Here is a 21298-nt window from a genome sequence, read left to right as displayed (position 1 = left end):
ATTTTCCTCTGGCCCTGACACCATGTCTGGTGTAGGGGCCCTACACCAGACATGGTGTCAGGGCCAGAGGAAACTCGGGCTAAATGACACTGAGAAAAATAGGGAAGGGGTCTAACTACAGAAGGCGTACCTTAAAGGACAAGTAATCAATAAATACAAGAAAACGTATTTTTATTGTCGAAACATAAGCACATTCAAAGATTTAAGTTATAAGTAGTAACATCCCAGAAGTTCCACCTTCATACAAGGTTTGTAGGAGCGGTTCCACTGGGTAGGCACAAATCGGACGTACCGTGCGTCAACAGGGCGGGCCAACGATGACTTGTACACGTTGGCATTCCCATACCCAGGGAAGGCCTACGAATTAGAAATAAGTAAATTACTACCTTACATGGAATTTCATTTCTATACATTAACAAATCTCACTAGTATAAACCGTATTTTATCTCATTAACTTAAAGCTTCACTATACAATCCATTTGATATCAGAAATAATGAGACATGAATCAAGAAAAGAAAGGTTATATGAATCCAATTCCGCAAAATCTCTTTTTTATTCCTACGCTCATTTTAAAGTTATAAAGGGAAAAAAGAGGTATAACATTTCAACGTACTTCCGAAGATAATGATTATATGAGTTTAAAATTTGGTGGTAATTATCGCGTAAATGATATGTTGTGAATAATTATCAGTTTTGACCTTAGGACCGCTGCTGGTTTTGTCATAATTCTTGAAGACGTCTTAAAACTTTTTGGCCAGACGAACGATTAAAAAGGTGCTTACTTCAATGAAGTTGGCTCTGTGCAGGTAAGACGTACGCATTTTACTTGCTACTCCATCGCGTGATGATTGGAAAGAGGCGACTAAATTTGGGATATTAACCTTTTCTGATTCTGATTCTTTATTTTGCCGAGAGCCTTACGGCTCATAGGCGCATCGATAATACATGTACAAAGAATACAATTATTCACGTCCAATAAATACTCACACACTTTCACACACTCTCACACACACCAACATAAGTAAATATTTACATTTGTTCCGCTTTCCCCCCATTGACACAATGCTAAGAGGCAGTTGCCACTATATGCCTATGTTATTTAAGCAATGAACAGTGGTTTTAATGTTGTTATAGTCGATATGGCAGCAAGATGTATTGTGGGCAAATGACATGGGAACCCGTTGGGCCAACGGGTACGTTCCCATGCTACATTTGCCCACCATACATCTTGCTGCCATATCGACTATAAAATTAAAATCACTGTTCAATACTTATATTTATATTGTCTTACCATTTTCGTCAACTTTGAAAAAAAACTGAACCAACAAAAAAGAATCCCGCCTTTTTTAATGTCACATGACCCACTGGGTGTTATAGCCTGAGGCACTGGGTGTTATAACTACTATCTCCTAGCAACTTCATTCTTCCTAATAACGCCTCCCGTAAGTGGGGCTTTCGACCATTGTGAGTGAGGCTCAATATCTAAAAATGGTAGTTACTCCTCCAGATACCGATAGATACCTAAATTTGGACATTTTGTGGTTTATAATGTTTGGCTAGGGCATATCTTGATGACCCTGAGGGTTCATTCCTTTATGAACACTTACCTTGGGACTGACGCCATCTGTGGTATAATTAGTGAAAGAATTACCATCTACGCTGAATTGCAGATTAAACCTTGATGTGTAATAATAGCTGGTGCAGCCCTGCATCTGTACACCATGGATTTGTGTCACGTTTCCTATTAGAGAAAACAGTTTATAATGCTGCTCAAAATATCAGTAATGATAGACAGACAATCTTGACCAACATTTAACACATTTACCTATCGAAGACGTTTTGATTTATGACGGATGTGTTCAACAGTAACGTTTTTACGGACTTCACCACTAAATTATTCCCTGTGTGGACAGCAATGCTATTTCCTATAGTGGTACGGATAACTGGTTACTGGACGTAAAACTATGAAGATGTTAAGCTTACTTCGCACACACGTGGACACTAGACTGGCCCACTGTCTCTAGAATATTAAAATTATAAATAAAATTGACCTTTATGATTTTGATCCCTAGGATATGTCTGATTCTAAGTTTCCAACTAGGGGCAGATAATCTAGTATTACAAAAGCTTGGTAATCCTTAACATAGTTACTTAGGGTCTGGTGGCCAGTCTAACGTGGACACATGCAATGCTTCTTATACAGTACCACCTATACAATACTTACCCAAATCGACCTGAAGCCATGATTGACTATCTATTCCATACCATCCAGACCCATACAGACGGCCATTGTAGGCTAAGTAGCTACTGTATACTTTGTATGCCGACATGTGGGCGTCTGGCACAACTTTGTGTCGGCTGTCCACTCCTAGACCATGGCTTCGGCAATCTAGGACATAATTAAACATCTATTCTTTACGCCATGTCTGGAGTCAGACAAAGCTAATATTACATAGATATCGATACATTAGCCTTATATTGTTAGCGTTCAAGAATTGAAACTTAAAGTTTTAACTGATTTTCTCAATAATTGCTTTGGTTTGTCCATGCATTGTTAAACGTCATGTCAACAGCTATGGCCATATAAACGTAGTGAGTGTATGTATCTAATTGGGAGGCTGCGGTATGTCCTTCTTTGTATTCTTGTGTAGCACAGAACTCTCGATGTCTCATCCAAATTGCTGAGCTCTAGTCAGTAAATTCAGTTAAATATGTAAATACAGAAAAAGCAAAACACCTACCTTGTTGGCACGTTTTGCCTCCGTACGGGTGAATACAGGTACAATAGAAATCGCCCACGTGGTCCTGACATATTCCTTCGTGTCGACATGTGGAACTGGTACACGAATTACTACCTAAAATTACAAACGTAACCAGTTAAAATTACTCTATATAAAAAGATGTATGTTGATCTTTGTAGATATGTTTACCGATTTAAAACCACGTCAATCGAGAAGTTTGGAAAAAGTAAGAACTGTACAGAGGATTGTCCAAGACATGGATTTGATAAATACAAAATGATTTTGAAACTATAGAATACATCTGTTTCGCCCTTCTATGACTTGCTAGTGATATTTGTGGACATCAAACAGCTGTTTCATCCTTCTAGGACTCGCCAGTGACGTTAGGGACATTATACATCTGCTAAGCCCTTCTATGACTCGCCAGTGATGTTAAGGACACCATGCAATTGTTTCGTCCTTCTAGGACTCGATAGTGATGTAAGGGATATCATACAACTGTTTCGTCCTTCTATATGACTCGCCAGTGATGTAAGGACATCATACAACTGTTTCGTCCTTCGAGGACTCACCAGAGTGATGCCAATAGCAAAAGTGTGCAAACAAAAGAAGGATTTCAGGAAAAATCAAATTATATTCCAGTGTAATAATGAAGGCTTTTAACACAGATTCAATTCGAAAAAAACTTATAAAAATACGAATTTTCATCAGATTAATTAATAACATGACTTGTCCGCCTTGATAAGAAGGAAAATGTTTTGTTGTGAAACAGCGCCGTGTATCAACTACGAACGCTACATTGATTGCATGTATTGTATTGAAATGAACATTGAAATGAAAGAAATTTGCAATAGTCTCTAACTTATTATATTTTGATAGTTTATTCTGCCATATTCAGTAGTTTGAAATATACTCTCTTTAGTAAGGGAAACAGTTGATAATGATAACTTTCTGGAAAGGCTTTGTTATGTAATGATAACCGATATTATGTTTCAAATATGGTGCGTGTCGTGGCCTTCCATGTCCAATAGAATAGGAAGACCTTTTGAGTTGGTGAATTTTTCCTCCCCATTAGTAGGTTTAAAGTATCGTCAACCTTTTGTTGACGATACTGGTAGCTGCAAATAGTCACCTAGATATTAAAATACAGTAATTGGTAAGATACAGAGAAATGGCCACCTAGAAATTAAAAAAAAATCAATGATAAAATTATAGATCTGAATTCATTAAACCAACTGCACTGAATTCTTGTTGTATTGGGAAGTCATATTGTATGTTATATACTTAAAACCCGGATTTGACCTTTATTTCCATGTCGAATATCGTCGATGGAGCGAGAGACTCCCCCCCCCCCCCATCCGAAACGCAAGGTCCTATTCTCCCTCCGCTTTTTCAAGGGTGTCAATGCATATATATATGTTTTCGTTCGTATTTTCATCTCGTTTTGTAATGGAACTACGGTTTCGTTTCCATGTCGGAAACCTCTGTTTTTGCTCACCTCTAACCTTCATCTGCAGTACGTTATCGGAGTATTTGCCATGTGAATCAGTAGCGCGCACGGTGAAGGTGTATGTCGTGTCAGCATCTGGAGCCAAACCTTTTACTTCACCTAAAGACGGATCAAGTGTTATCCCCGGAGGAAGATCACCAGCTACCACAGAATACGTCACATGACCTCCTTCTGGATCCTAAACACATTGATGATATAAGGACAATTAACATACATATCAAATAAATCAAGAGATACATATATAAAAAAGCGAGTATTCCGCGGAAAGGTAAAAATCAAGGTGTAAAGTGTACAGGATCACCATCAAATCGACAGGTTGTTCCGCCTACATTTCAAGCAGATATCACTTATGTGTTTACAATGCTAGGGGGAAGGGGGGGGGGGGGGGGGGGGGGGGGGGGGGGGGTTCTCTTGTCATTTTTATCGAGTACCTAGGAACTGAATAAAGGGTTTCTATGGTTACATGTGACTCACATATCGTTGATTATTTTGTAGGTGGAAGTGAATGCATCATGGACGAATAGACTTGTCGATTTCTTGGTATTCTTGTTATCATGACATATTAATGAACATTTACTTGTCGTTTGTAGCGATGAAATAACAATATGAAGCATTACATGTAAACTGTTGACTGCGTGTTGTCTACATCAAACTCCATCTTCGTATACTCTTACCAACCTTGAGAAAATGGTTCATAATTTGTGATACGTATTTGGGAGGTGGCCCTGCAGGTAGGGCGTAAGAATTGTACCTGCTGCCCCCATTGCATGATCGTAAGAGGCGACTCAACTTGGGATCTTATCTTTTCTCTTCTTTCTTAACAACTTTCTTCTTCCTAATGTCTCCCTTGACACTCCCTCACTTTTGGCCTTTAGTTGAGCGTTCGCCCCTGTGAGGAAGGCTTTGGGTTCTGTCCCCTGGCCGAGACATACCAGAGTCTTTAAAAATGGTAGTTGCTGCTCCTGCTTAGCTCTTAGCAAATTAGGAGTGGGACGACTGGTTCGCCCGTTGTCAGTATAATGTGACCGGGTGGGGTGTGATGCTGGGTGTCTTCGGCAGTATGCTTCAGTGAGGTAGCACTCTAAATCGGCAAAAGATCCGGCCTATCACAAGGAGACTTAACACAAACATACCACAGCCTCCCAAATAAAAAACCTTGAGATAATGGTTCATAATTTGTGATTCGTATTTGGGAAGATTGAATTATGACATACATTGACCATGGACGTAAGTAAATATTAATAAAATAATGAAATATCATGAGTTAGGAAATACATGTACCAGTGCTTCCAATTGGACGTACACCCTCTCGCCTCCATGGAAATCTCCGAGGTGTCCGAACGGTGAATATTCTGACCATACAGGGGGCTGGCTCAGTATGACCTGCATAGAAAATGGATAGATATTGGTGAATGGGAGAAAGAGAGAATGAGAGCGAGCATAGAGTCCATTACAAAAAATGAACTATTCACCCTAATTACCATGGAAATGTAATTCAAATTATTGCTACATAATATAATATATCACATTTTTGTAAGGTCTTACTTCGATGAGATAAAGTAAATCCTCTCCCTCAAAGTACACCTTTCCGGAGTTGTTGACGCCGGGCAACAGTTTTATGTCGCCATTGATTCCAGACTTAAACAGACAAAAACAAGCGGGATGGAATAAGCATGAATACGAATAAAATAGGGATACTATGACTTTATAAATGTTTAAGAATAACAAAATGTTGAATGAAAAATTCCTGCATGACGATACATAAATATGTTATTCAAAACACAAATGGAATGGATTAAATTTTCTTTTATTGCTTACCATTGTAATGTAGTGAGAAGTTAGAACTGATCCATTGAAAATACTAGTGTATAATAATGCATTACAAAAGTATATTCAAATCAGAAACAGATGCATGAATAGCATGGGAATTCATTTTACAGATAGAGCTGAGTTTTAAAACACACTGTATGTTAGAACCTTGCTTACCATCATAGTGAAGTTTCCATTGTCTTTAGCGTGGACAATGACACTTGGATAATCCACTTGTAAAGGACTGTAAAATGATATCACTTTTTAGACATATGCTTATGTTTATGTTATCATTTTGGATTGAAGTAAATGAAAATCATTTTACGAATAAAAACAACAACAAAAAGCTTAAACTGCTTTTGATGATGCATTGCAGCTGATCAATATCCATTTTGCATCACCATGTTTCCCATATCTTTATCATTGTGACAGCTGTACCAAATACATAACAATTAACAAATATTCAGCGTTTGACAGCCTGCACACTGCCCGTGACAAAAATGCGTAAAATATCACCAATGGCATAGAAATGAATAAAAGGAAAAGAACATAAGAAATGAAGGAATAAAAAAGTGATCGCTTAGACGAACGAAAGCGATGATGCATATACCAAATATAGAAGCGGAACACAATCTACCATATTTTGAGGATGCAATAAATGAAATAATACAAAATAAGGAAAAAAATTGAAATTTTGGAGGACGGTATGAATATATTATACAGCTTATATAGCTTTTGGCACTGCATGAATCTCATAATTATTTTTTTGTCAAAGATGTGGCATCTTTGAATTATTTCCTTAAGATTAATAACCTCACTTCGCGTTCACATAATTACATGAACTGACATATTTTGCGTATATTCTGGCCATTTTACTGTAAAAACTTACATACTCTTCAGTAGCGGCCGAAACAGTCTGTGGCATCAGAAGGATCGCCAGCATCAAAGCCGAAAACAGGTTGTACACGTTCGCCATCTTGTTTTACACTCGCATCTAGTTTAGTGATCCCCCGAGGATGGACTGAGATACCACAATCACTAGGGAGCTCTCGTTTGGCCTCCCATACACAACTACTTCCTATTTCTTCTATTACAGCCTGATTGTAGATAAATATGTCTGATATATTATGCTTGTTTTTCCATCTTTTTTAATCAAATATCTCAAAAATTGAAAAAAATCAATGAAAAGAAATACTAGTAGCTCACTTCTGTGAAGCTATATCGTTAAGCTTCGTTTTTTATAAAAACTGCTTTTGTAGTTCTATTTTAGATGGTAATGGAAAGCTGATGTCATTGACAGACGGTTCTTTCGTTTGTATTATTTTATTTAATGGTTCCGATTCTGTTTAATTGACAAATGAATAACCATCCAGGCAGCTATTGTTATTATCTTTTGTCATTTGTTGTTATCTCTGTTCCAGTAGTATTTTAACTAATTGGCCTGACGAGGTGAATTATTAGTGTCGATACAGAACATTTAGTCATTCGATAAAAGTTTTCAGACAAAGCAATACATTTGTAAATTGTCCAATGATTTTGACCCGTAATTATATATATCGTAGAAACAAAACAACATAAATGTATAATACTAAATGTTATTTTCTTTAAAAAGTTTCCTTGCTTCAAATTTCAAATTTCATGTTCCATATCTGAAAACATCTGTACTTTCAAAAACATCCTATGACATTGTTGTATTGGATGGGGAGAACCACTAAAGGACATGAGGTTTTTCTAATTAGTAAAATTTATTGAAATTAAATAAATTTTTCAAAAATATTATATATACATTATATTTTTCCTATTTATATATTGGGAGGGAGATGAAATGCCATATAAGCCCAAGACTGTGTTAAAATGACAATTTTATCTTATCTAGAAGAATGACATCACGCATGTTCCAGTTGCAGTGGTTGCACGTTAATTGACAAGTCATCCTTTGACATATTCCGAATGACCTGACCCAATTTCTTATAGTGTCTGGAAACGGGGATATTCACCCATTAAAGGGTTTAATTATAATCTGTCACGTCTACGAGTCAGTATCAGTGTTGTTTACCGTCGGGATTTCTCCAGATACGCAAAAACACACATCTGTGGAATCTGACTGCGCGAAATTAGAAGCATTAATCTAGACATGAACACATGTAGAAATACTAGTATCTCTGTGAAAAGTAACCCCGGCTGCACGTGTTACATATATATATATATACATACAAGGTCATTGTTTGGGTGGAAAAGTTGAGTTGATAAAAAACAAAATGAATTCGACTACAAAACAGCCATGGTAGCTTCATCTGAATCCTACACAAAATAAAGAAACAAAACAATTATACATTGATTGATATTGTGTAAAAATTATGCATGAAGTAAAAATAGATATCTGATACAAACCTGCTGTAAGTTGCGCTGCCGGTTTTAACAAAGAAATACTGTTTGAGGAAATAATATATTGAAAAAGTTTGAAAATCCTTATTTGCTTTTTAAAAGTTTTTTTCCTTTTTTGTGGTTGTTGCAAATACATGCTTAAAAGATTATAAGTTATTTTATTACAAAACTATATTTGAAGGCAATAAAATGTTTTGTCGTACGGTATCTACTAAGGTATTGACGAGATATTTCTCATTGTACCCGGTAATCACAAAAGTCACGTGGCATAACCTAATGTCTGTGTCAACGAAACATTTCAGCAGGTGTTAGCCGGGAACCTCATTCTAGGCTTCCAGCGCAACTCATCATCTCTAAACAAAATGGCGGCCATCAAAACAACGTACCTTCTCCTGTTCTTCCTGCCTTACTCGTTAGCAAGGTAATTCATTATTTTTGTTTTGTTTATTTATCAGGATATCTGTGTAATGAATTGTTCAACAAAAATATCATTGGGTATCCATGAAAGGTATATTTAAGCGAAATTAATTAAATTCTGCTGAAGAAAATATATTATCGTTGACTATATATGCGCTCTTGTATATTGATATAGCATTCCATGCCACCTATAACTGGTATAGTTGGACATACTTTTACCAGTATTTCTGCTCTCAATTGTCAGGTTTACCATTGTCCCATATTAATATAAAATGGCGATACTCATGTATGACTGAAAAATGGACTTTTTATTTTCTATTTGATTTTTTTTTATATTGACATAAATGACAACTTTTGAAAAGATGTTAGTTTCTGTTTACATTACAAATTAAACTAGTTATGACTTATTATTGATGGATGGAGCGAAAACAGGTGTTTTTATTTGGACTTTCATGGATTTCCCGAAGTTAGAAATACAGAACTATCTATAAATCCCTAGTAGGTATATATAGAATGAATATACTAGGTATACGCATTTGGTATTTCGCAATTTTGTTTTTTGTTGTTGTTTTTGTACTGTTTTGTTTGGTTGTTTTATGTTTATATATTTGCATACTCACTCTTGTTTTGAAGTTTTTTCGAGATACAGTACCCAAATGTATTGGTTACGGCTGAGACCGGTGGTAACCTAACTGTGGAGGTAGGTGTACACCTCACCATTACTATAGTTGTCAATATAAACAATATGTACAAGTAAACGAGCATCAATTTTCTCTTCAATTACATACTGTTTTTTAAAACAAAATCTTCCATTATTATTTTAATGATTCGCGAGATTTTGCTTATTAACTGACAATGTCTTTCTTACTTGAATATTTAATTACGTTCTTTCAACCGAAAGTCTACATCCTTTTACATATATACCGGAAGTGACGTCTTTGTTTACCGATAACTGTTTTTAAAAGTTTTAATCATAGCATATTAAAGGAAGGCATTAATAATAACGTTATAAACAGTAAGTGAAGCAGTACTCTAGCACACATGCATGACTATGTTTAATATGTTTTGTAACAAATTGATATTCAGCTGGACAATTTATTCCTTTTTGTTTATAATCATGTAGGCAGGTCCACAGGGCGGAAATATCATTATGAAACCTACCGGTAACGGCACTGTCTACATTGGTAAAACGGATATACTGAAGCTCTTTGAGGTAATATACATATCTGACCGATAATGAACGATAATTGTACACATTTTAAAATAGGATGTAGGTATTTTTGTAAGTATGATATACATTGCCAATGGACTGAATGATCGAATGGTAAAATGTTACGGCTTAAACTTACTTAAAAACAATAACCATTGTCAATACCGATCTTTACTTCAAATCATACCAAACAACACATAGCGAGACTCAGAGGAACATAACATCATGGAACTACAAAATGACTACATGTATAACAGGTAGACTGCTTTCTTTCAGATTGTCAACAGCATGCCTCCCGTCTGGGAATTGAAATCCGTTCACGGTTCACTGGGCACGTTCCTCGGAGGAGCTTCGATTGCACTGAATCTTGAAGCTGTGGTATGTCGTTAATAACCAAGAAGTATTTTGCATTTGAAAATAAGTCAAGTGTAAAGAGTTGAATTAAAATAACGAAACAATAGGAAACAATAAATAAATAATCGCAATAAACAAACTACAGAATATATAATTATGAACTGTAATATTAATTCAAAAGTTTTAGTTTTTTTGTTAGTCTGGTTTTAAATACATGTACGTGTTTTTTGTTTGTTGTTTTTTATTCTTTTTGTGTGTTTCTTTTCGTATATGAAAACTCAAGTAAACTTTTTATTACATTCACAAAGAGCATTAAACGGTTTATTTAGGACCCCGAAGGAGGAGCCTTGAAGTATGAGAAGGTTTCTGGTGCATTGCCGCCTGGTGTCGTGCTAAACAAAGCCACCGGGCAGATATCCGGCACAGCACCAGATGTGGATGCTACATATCAGTTCGGTATCCGGGTAACAGACAAGCACGGGAAATATGCCGACCAAATCTTCTCGATCGACACAAGAGGTGTGCTTTCTGTAAACGTACACTTTTTAGCGGTATCTTATCGTAACGCCAATTCGTTATTGCATTTGTTTTTTTTAGTTTGGTAATACGCTAAATTTTGAGTCCACCAAATAAAAACGTCTACAGTTGTCATCATTTTTATACAGAAGTTTAAATTCTTATTCTAGTACGAGTAATTGACTGTCATGTGTAGGAGGAAGATATTCTCTAATGACCTTATAGCTTGAATATATGTTTATTTGGCATGAATAGTGTTTATATTAAAACATATTCAACATATTACACTGAATATGGCAGCTAGTAGTCGTCACTCTATGAATGAAAGTTAATATTTATACAGAATGTACTTAAATAAGCCATACCTTATCATAATAACCATTTAGAAATCATTTCATCCGAAATGGAAAATGACTTGTATTCATGATTCAACGAAGAGGTGACATTTCAATGAAATATGATTACGTTCTTATAAGAAACATACCCATACTATCGACCGAATTCCTCCAATACGCCTTTTCAGTTGACGAGTTACCAACATAATGACAAAACAATATCTGCTGATAAAGGACATGCTATTGTTTACAATGTGTTTTCATTCAGAGAAGAACCAGTGCCTGAGTAACCCGTGCAGTCACGGAGGGACGTGCGTAGACGATATCGACAGTTTTGTCTGTACTTGTCGCCAACCGTACGGTGGAACGACATGTGCTACCAGTAAGAATATTACGGGAAACTTATCTGTAAATTTGCTATACTCACGACTTCGGAACAAATACTAGAATTAGTCAATTTTTGGATATGATACTTGTTTTTTATTTGAATTGGAGAGGTAAATGAAGACTTAAAGTTTTATATGTCAGTTCTAGAGTCAGGCGTGTTTCGTTTCGAGAAGTGAGAACAGTTATTTATTGTAAATCAGACAATGCATATACCTATGTAAACAGCGAGAACCAGACGAGTATTGTTGACTAAGAGAACATGAAAAAAACAATAATATAACCTATCTGATTCTCCGTTAGACTGCGAGTCTCATGCATTTGGGGTAGATCAGAGGACGAAGACGATATCTGATGCCCAGATGTCTGCTCACTACTCCTATGGGGACCATCCCGGCCTCTGACGGACGTCTGAATGCTCCTCAAGGCTGGATCGGACAGAATACAGCCTCTTGGTTGCAGGTATTATATTTATATTATTGAGATATTAATTTGTTCAAGTATAGATATTTTAATATTGTACCAATATAAAATTATTTGAACTGTTCTTCGTCGCAACAAGAAGATGTCGCTATCCATAACCTTGTCTCATAATGTTGTTCAGTGAAAATTCAAATGTTTTCATTGATTTCCGGTATTCAAATAAGTGAAAACATGTGAGAATTTGGATGGTTGTATATAATGATAAAAGTCACCCCTAACTGTGAGCATCCAAGACTTGCTGTCTGAATTTAAGATCCAAAAGATTTGCTGCGGTTATATAAGATAAAGACACTGAGTGCATTATTCAGGTTGATCTCGGGGACATCATGGATGTTCACGCAATTGCTACACAGGGGTACACGTCCTCAACGTATTATACATCAGAATACCAGCTTCAGTACAGTTCTGACGGGAATGCCTTCGTAAACACAAAGAACGGAACAGCAAACATGGTAGGTCGATTACGGCATTAAATATTGATATTACCGTAGGTAAGAAGAATACAAAACATAATCTTATAACCATAAAACCTGTTTAATACAAAAACCAATATAAGCCATTCAACTCACCCGCGTTTGAGTGAATTTAAAAACTATCTGTGCGGTCTTATTGAAGATAGTAGACATCTAAAGGCGATCGGAATTGATGACTTTTAAAAATTACTAAATGTTTTACATGATGCATTTTTCTTATTACAGGTGTATAGCGGAAGCACAAGTGTCAACACCGTTACCAAGCACGTGCTAACTCCTCCCCTTCATGCACGCTTTATCAGATTCAAGCCAGTCACATATAGCAGCCACCCGGGCATGCGCGTGGAAGATTTACGGATGCGAGATTAATTCGTAAATAACGGATATCAGTGTTGATCAATGCATGCAACATTAGTTTTAATTTAATTATGAAATCAGAATAAAAAGTCGTAGACTTAAATGTTTTTCTCGTCGTATTTATTGAACGTTCAATATACATCTACAGACAGAATGGGCAACGCCCAACTCTTAATTCTGAATAATTCAAATAGATTGGTATATTTCCCGTAAGACTCCTTGACGGAGAAATTGATCCTACTGACTATTTATTGTAACTTCATTATGTATAGAAACCACAATATAAATAAACTCTACAGCAAAACAAATTGTACATTTATCAAGGAAATGGAAAACGGTATCCTGAATATTTCATCGGCCCATATATCTTTTAGTCGTACACATTCTTAAAAGAGCAATCTCATTTCCCATATACTCTATATTAGTTGATATCAATTAATCTAATTAAATAACTGTTTTATGTCACGCCACTACATCACTGTATATAAAATACAACTAAAAACTCCCTCAGTAAAAACAAAAGGAACCCGTAATATCAAATTAAAAACATAAAACGAGTGTAAGTACGAGCATCAAACATGAATTTGCACACAGGTCTTACAAGGAACAGACCAGGTGATTTGACTGGAAAACGTCTTCCACTTCATCATCGACACATGGAACGCTAATCTAGGTCAAATATGGGTCAAGTTACAAAGTGAGAGCTAGTGTATAGTGACAATGGAACTGCTAAGTATGTCAACAAGAACCAAACACGTCTACCATCAAATTTAACATTTACAACACTGGTAAGAGGCGCAGCTAGTTAGGCGGACATCAATGTAATTTATTCTCTTGTTTGATATGTACTTCAACGTGTTCTATGCTCGTTGATACGTCTGTTGGTCACCACCATGGCCTTTATTTTGACAGCGTGACATAAACTGGATGAAATGTCCTTGATCGCTAACATACTAGGGTAATCAATTAAGCAGATTGTCATTACTTTTCCGAGACACCGGATTTTATTCTCCTCATCTTACCTTTGTAATGCTCCATAAAATCTATATTTTGGCGAATCTTTGTTGAACCAGTTTTGAGTGTTACACTTACTTTATTTATGCATCGATATTATATTGTTCAGGTTTAATAAGCAATTTCATTTTTCGTTGAACCGACCTCAGTTAGATTTTAAGGTTACTTATTTCCACCAAAGCAGAAATGGGGCATATTTGGTTAACGATTAAGTTATAGTTCATATAGCTTTTAACGGAAATCAAAACTGAAACAGAGTGTGTTTCGTACAGAAACTATTTTTCACTTCTGATGTAATGGCAAAGCCGTGGTGGAATAACACCCTAATGTAAGAGAGAAATTAATATCAACGTCATCTTGTCATTTCTAGGCATATAATGTACATCACACAAGATTCAGAGATTTTTTGATGTTGAGAAAGATTTATTTTTGTAATAAAAGATGCATCATGTAATTCAAACAATAGTCAATCGAATTTCAATGAGATGCTTACAATAGACAAGCTGGACAAAAGAAAAGGAAGCAATTTTGACATCGTGAAATCATTTGTTATATTATCAGACTGTTGCGAAAGCTAGATCCAGTAGTTACGTATCCGACTTGAAAGAGGAAGGAATCCATCAAAGACAACATCCATACATTTCAACTTGAAAGCAGGGGTAGTACCCGCTCTTGTAGGTTTTCGGGTGGATCCGGACAAACCGTGCTTCTATAGGTTCAGGCAGGGACTGGTACTCTGCACTAATTGAACCCTGAAACGTCTGTAATCAATAAAACCGTACATGGTTTTAACATAACTTATGCTAATCAATGGATAATAATATTATTTAATACGTTTGCAGCATTGGGGGATATGTTCTATTTGGTTATTCCGATTTCATCAAGGTAATTAAGATGATAATGCATCCATTCAACTTATTTTGCTGTCGTCCTGTACCATACACAATTTTATGCCAGTTAGTGTAGATTACGGGGGAGAGGGGGTGAAAATATCATTATTAAACGGGATGAAAGCTTTGTTTTTCTTTTGTACTTAAAATGTTGTTTTTAGTAGATACTTTGTTTTCTCGTATGATATTGCTATGGTTGCTGATGAATATGTAACTTGTTAGTGAATATTGATATCAGGAGATGTTGAGTTATAAGTGATATTATTACGATATTCCAATACTTACATGTACACTGGTACTATTGAGATCGTTTACGATATCGAAGGTGGTTCCGTCAGTACTGTATGATAGTGTATACGTCTTCACATAGAACGTTGAGTTTGCCCCAGCTGTTTCTATCAGGAATATCTGTGCTTGACTACCTAGTGATGATATAAGTATTCCTTGTGTAAGGCTGCAGTACTCATACACGTATATATGGTATAACAATGCAGCACAAGTATACAAACAGCTATGTAACTATTCTCATACAGAAATAATACATGTGCTGAAGTTTGCAATACAATCACATGTAAACGCACATATTCAGCGATTATATAATTTAAGCGTTTCTCGCTCTGCAAGTATTGTGGGTGCCTCAATCCATGAAGGTGTGAAGGTGTGAATGTGTTTAATTTCGTTTTGGTCAATAATTTGAGTGGGCATAATTACAAGCAGACGACGTACGTTTATAGCCAATATTAAGTTTATACAAACCCTGCATGACATGCTCAAGCTATGGAGCTATGCATTTAAGGGCAAATAAGATGGTGAAACTAATTTACCCAGATCCACTTGTAACCATGAGTTGGCGTTTTCACCACACCAATGGTTTCCGGTTCTTGACAACCGACCGTCTAATGCCTTTGATAAATACCGAGAGAGGTAGGCGCTCAGCTGTGCGTCTGGGATCACTGATGCGTTCGCTACACCAAGAGCAGTCCTGTTACAGCCTTGACAAATAAAATATAGCCAAATAGTCATGTGTATAATTATTTATATTTTGTTTTATGTTGACAGAAATTAATATCAGGGAAATCACATAACAAAGTGCAATTGAAATTGAGTTATGTATATATAGACGTTACGCAACGAGTGATTGTTGGATATGGAATTTATTTCACACGGGTAAGTTATTTTTTAAAAGTTACAAAAGACACGAGCTTTAGCGAGTGTTTTTTGCAACTTTTAAAAAATAACTTACCCGTGTGAAATAAATTCCATATCCAACAATTTTCGAGTCGTGTGACCTGTTTCTACCACAATAATATCGGCTTGAATCAAAGGGAAACGTGGCCAAGTATAATTTCGCGTATGCAAATAAAGTGTACCGGTGACGTCCGGGACCCGGTGATGTGACGTCATTAGATTATTGATGACGTCAATAACAATTGCAGCTTGGGTCAAAGTTCACCCTGTTAGCCAATCAAAATGCGTACAGAGTTTATACCACGTGTGGTATAAACAGATTGTTAATCAACAGCTGTAATGATTAACTGATGGTCTGAGAGTTAAATAACACACCGTATTGTGGTAGAAATATTTTTGTTTGATAGACCAGAGAGAAGAAAGCGATACACTTACTGACATCACAAGTTGGTCCCCCGTACCCCGTCGGGCATGTACAGGTAAACCCACGAAGAGTGTTGGTATTATTACATTGTCCATTGTTGTGGCACATTTCACGGACACACTGGTCTACCTCTGTATCAACATCATCAACATATTAAGAACACATGTTAAGAAATAGTTGAACAACAAATATATTAATCTATATCTCAAAGTAATAGGCATCATAATTCTCATATATGTACAAATATTGGCGTGCATTTTTCCTCCTTGTAGGTTTTTTTTTTATAAATACGCCATTATGTAAATAAAACAGTTATGATCACGTCTAAATACCTAGTGTTTCTATCTTGAAAACTGCATCGGCGTACTTATCACTTGTGTCAAGTGCCCGGATGGTGAACGTGAAAATGGCGTCTTCATCCGGGACAATACCTTGAATTCTCCAGGGATTTTTCACTATACTTAGACCGGTAGGAAAATCTCCAGCAACAAGTTCAAAGCGAACGTCCTGACTTTCGGGGTCCTGTAAAATTATAAAAAGTTTAAAGCAGTGCCAATGTTTTAAGAAATCCACAATAAAACGCTCTCTCCATTGTTCGAAGAATTTATCACAACTGAACCCAAACCCCAAACCTAACCCAAAAGAAGAGAGCCTACATGAAGGAAAGATAAACTGAGTTATTAAGATTCCCTTTTTAATTTTCACGATAGGGTAATGGTTTCTGTTGAAGTGAAAATCAATGATTACCAACACTTCCAGAGGAATCGCTATGCCCGAGCCACCCTCAAACGTCCCCGAGTAGCCGACATGTCCATGTAGACGCCATATTGGAGGCATATTGTTGATGATCTATAACAAGCAATGGATAGTTTCATCTATAAACACCTAGTAAACTTTTACTGTTTTCGAATCAATTTATATAAGTTTGTACTCATTTGATTCAAGTGAATTTAACAGCCGATTTGAATGACATTCTAGCATGCGTTTTCTGGTCTTCCGATGCCGCCGTAAAGTCACCAAAACCTCACACATAATTTTTTACTAATTGTTACATACGCATGAAGTTCTATTTTACTACGACTACTTTTGGTTTTGTTTATTTTGTTTAACGTCCTTTTTTGGTTTCAAGTTGGTAGTAGATGGTATGTAGACGTAGGTTGACATATATGTCTATATTCAGTATCAATATTTTATACACTTTATAGTGAAGCTATTTAAATGTGTTACGTATTCGCAATTAGTACGGTATATATGACGTCAAATCAATGGTTACAGAACATCACAAAATAGAGCTGTGGTTATGAATATCTTTATACTAAAGGGATATGACCGAGTTGATAAGATAATTTGGGTGGGATGAGTTTTGATGAACTAATACACGTACGTCAATAATTTCCTGGAGATCATAGCCATCAAACATTACTGTTCCTGAGCCGTTTCGTTTTGGCTGGATGTAGATGTCGCCGTTCTGTCCCGACTAATAAATATAGGTATACTGTACTGTACATAAATAATTGTACAAAATAAATCTCAATAATTATTTATTTGCATTGCTTTGTCATTGTTTACCTTTGTATTAAAACACCGAAATGTCTTTATATTTCATTGTTCGTATTGATTTTGATGAAAACTGTATAGTGCATAATATAGTGTTAACCTAAGCATGAAAAACAACATATGTCATAATAACTGATGATGAATGCTTTAATATTGATAATTGTTTTTATGCATAAATATATGAGAAACTCGTCTCTTAACGATTTTTATATAGATTTAATAGCAGCCCTAAACGAAAGCAGAACGGAAAATGAAGGGTGGATACCTAAATGCTTCCACTCTTCTCAACTGTACATATTACATATAGTCGATACTCTCACTACTTCAAATCTGATCATACCTGTCCCAAAAATGTTCCATTCTTCTGGGCAGCTATTTTCACATTTGGATAGTCCAGCTGGAGAACGCTAAATAAAAGTAACACGTTTATTCAAAAAGGATGAACTATATATGTATACAGCAGTTTTCATAAGAGATTTTTTTATTGAGTTTTAATTTTGTTTTTCTGTAATGAATGTTTTTGCATATATTCATTGTTCAATTATTTTCTGCAACAGATTTTTAGTCAATATGAGAAAAAATTATATCTCTTTGTGACGTCACCACGTCATAATGAATCTGTAATCTCATATTTGTGAGGTTTGGGATAAGCAGTCACGTGTTATCAAACACGTTGTAGTATAATAGAAATATTATATTGAAAAGGTGAAAGAGACTTACAGACGGAGTAACAATAAAAATAATATGGACCCTTAAATTAATTCATTATCCTATGATATATCTAACAAGCATGCTCATTGGCTTGAGAACTTATGATATCAGCCAATAACGTAAACGTTGTGAACGTCGCCTTTGGTTGACTGATACAGCTGTAGAACCATTTCTAAAGAAACGAGTCCAACAATTAAAGTAAATTTTTACCTGAATTAGGTTAAGTAAATCAAAAATAAGAAAATTGATAGTACATACAATACAATAAAGAAATATATTATCTAAGAATTAACGTGAAAATATTGTTTGTGTTATACGGAGCTATAACCCAAAAGCAAAGTACATGTACTCTAAGTAACCCGCAAAGCGCTTTATGATGTGAGTTCACTCCGTTTTTGTGTGTTATAACTCCATAATAAAAATATATATTCAAGTTGAATCTTTATTATTATATTGCAACTACATATAAGGAAATCTTTGATATATATAAACTATCTAATTAAACGAATTTCTGTGTTGTCAACAATTTGTCACCAGTTTAAATGTGTTCTTTATTTTGAATTTCACAAAATTAGAATTGTGTTTTAAATGTGATGTACCTGTACATAAAAGCAAAACAGACTGTGACGTCACTTCCGCCGAGACAACATTTAAATTATGCTCATCAATGAGTGTAATGTAAGTGAAAATAGATAAACAAATACTTACTCGCCAGGAGAACCGGCAATGGCTGATGTAATTAAACATAAAGATATGGATGTAATTCCAATAATCAAAGCCATTTCTGCTTTTTTGTTCTTCGAAGCAAGTTTATGTCAGTAATTACTATTACACTGGCATGTTTGTGTAGGCAGAGTATCAGCCGGGACAGGAGAAGTGTGAGTGTTTAACCTGGAATGTCAATAAATCCAGTACCGCCGAATTTACCTGGATAAAATATCCTGTATGTGTCTACTGCGTTTAGCGGTATAGCGACTCATCAGTTCCTTGAAACATTTTACATTTTTTTTACTAAGGTGGTTTTCAGAACGAAACAAAATAGACAAAATAAACCCAGACTGTTACACACAATTACAAAATAAAAACTGTTAAAGGAATAACAGGATGGCAATTAAAATTCCACTGAACAAAGGTGGTGAAGTAAGGATGTTCCTGGAACGGGCGGTTTTCTCTGTCTACGTGTTTTAGCCATAATGAGAGATTAAGTAGAAATATGTGGAATATGTGGAAGCATAATCAACTATACTAGCCGAAACGCACGGTATTTCCACGACTATACATTGTTGCGGCATAAAAGTGAAAGGGAAAAAGGCTAAAAAAATAACACAAAACAGCAAAGAAAATTTCAATCCTATAAAAGTTCATGTATAGAAATAAATATATAGCTACTTTTCCTACTTTAATATGTCAACATTACTGGTAAAATTTGAGATAAACATAATGAATTCAAATATTAATGAATAGACCTTGCTCAATTCGTATTAAAGACATCTGCAAAGTAAATTATGTGGAAATTCTTTTTTTTTAACAAATGCATGATGGTGCCGTTAACTCGGTCATGATATGATCCACGAGGACATCCAGTGAACAGCCTAATAGTTTTGTATCAGTATGACCTAATTAGGATCGCTTGAGATCGAAGTAGGGAAGTTTCGTAAGTTTCGTATTTCATGGGCGGCAGAAAGGACCGATGGTAAACTGATATTAAATTATGGCAAAGTTTCTTATACAAATCAAGGGCGGGAGCAAGAACCGATGGCGAAATGATATTCAACTATGATTGAGTAAATATAGAAACTTCTCACGAATTACATCTAAATTAGATGCAAGCAGTTATCAGGTATTCTTTAGACAAAACAAGCGTCATATTTACATCATCTTAACGTTTGGCAAGAATAGCTATGGCTAAAGGTAGCGTAGACCTTGCAAAGTCATTCAGTTTCACTTTTGTGTATGCTGTCGATGTGTTGTTTTTGATAGCAAACACTTTATTGACCTAGCTGAGGATATGCTCTTTAGGACTTGAAACCAAAGACATTACATTTTCTTTATCATCAGCCGGTTTCCTTGACCTTTACTTACAACATAATCATCAGGGACAACTTTCTAAATTTTTCTATTCTTCGTTCATATTTTTCCATCAGTTAATGTTTTTGAGTTATAATTAGTGTTTGGTTTTACGATATATTCACTATTGTTTTTTTCTTTGTTTTTTGGGGTTTCTTAAAAATAAAAAAATAAAAAAAGGCCTAACTCTGTAAAGGCTTTTTCACACGTTACCTACGTTTAAACGTAACTAATAGAAACAAAAGATAAAACATACAAATATCACAACCTATTAAAGCAGACCCAATGGGCAAAGGATCATTTAAAGCACAGTAGACGTCGAGTTAATATGCGTCATTAATAATAGTTAAGACTAGCAAATTAATTCACAGTAGACAATAGATAGCTTTACGTAAACAGAGATAAGGAAATCACATTTAAACTGTGCATTTTATCATATTAATTACTGTGCAATGGTGGCATTAATCGGGAT

General features: G+C 35.5%; 2 protein-coding genes and 1 pseudogene across 2 annotated transcripts; 1 reads left to right on the top strand and 2 right to left on the bottom strand.

Moving 5' to 3' along the window:
• Positions 1-154: 154 nt before the first annotated feature.
• On the bottom strand, positions 155-7110 carry LOC117328546. The gene is made up of 9 exons (XM_033886078.1): positions 6955-7110; positions 6239-6305; positions 5798-5890; positions 5534-5635; positions 4241-4430; positions 2743-2856; positions 2226-2390; positions 1609-1742; positions 155-357 (listed from the first exon to the last, which is right to left on the bottom strand). Exons 1-9 carry the CDS (start codon positions 7035-7037, stop codon positions 208-210), a joined length of 1098 nt encoding a protein of 365 aa, XP_033741969.1. The 5' UTR covers positions 7038-7110; the 3' UTR covers positions 155-207.
• A 1655-nt stretch (positions 7111-8765) lies between these two features.
• LOC117328545 lies at positions 8766-13078 on the top strand (annotated as a pseudogene).
• Positions 13079-14391: 1313 nt separating this feature from the next.
• Positions 14392-19568, bottom strand: LOC117328544. The gene is made up of 9 exons (XM_033886076.1): positions 19468-19568; positions 18389-18455; positions 17876-17968; positions 17239-17340; positions 16824-17013; positions 16503-16622; positions 15704-15871; positions 15165-15301; positions 14392-14750 (listed from the first exon to the last, which is right to left on the bottom strand). Exons 1-9 carry the CDS (start codon positions 19539-19541, stop codon positions 14610-14612), a joined length of 1092 nt encoding a protein of 363 aa, XP_033741967.1. The 5' UTR covers positions 19542-19568; the 3' UTR covers positions 14392-14609.
• Positions 19569-21298: the final 1730 nt, after the last annotated feature.

The sequence above is a fragment of the Pecten maximus genome, chromosome 5 (genome assembly GCF_902652985.1).
Source record: "Pecten maximus chromosome 5, xPecMax1.1, whole genome shotgun sequence".
Classification (NCBI taxonomy): Eukaryota; Metazoa; Mollusca; class Bivalvia; order Pectinida; family Pectinidae; genus Pecten; species Pecten maximus.
The sequence above is the reverse complement of the archived record's forward strand: the minus strand, read 5'-3'. Positions and strand labels throughout refer to the sequence as shown.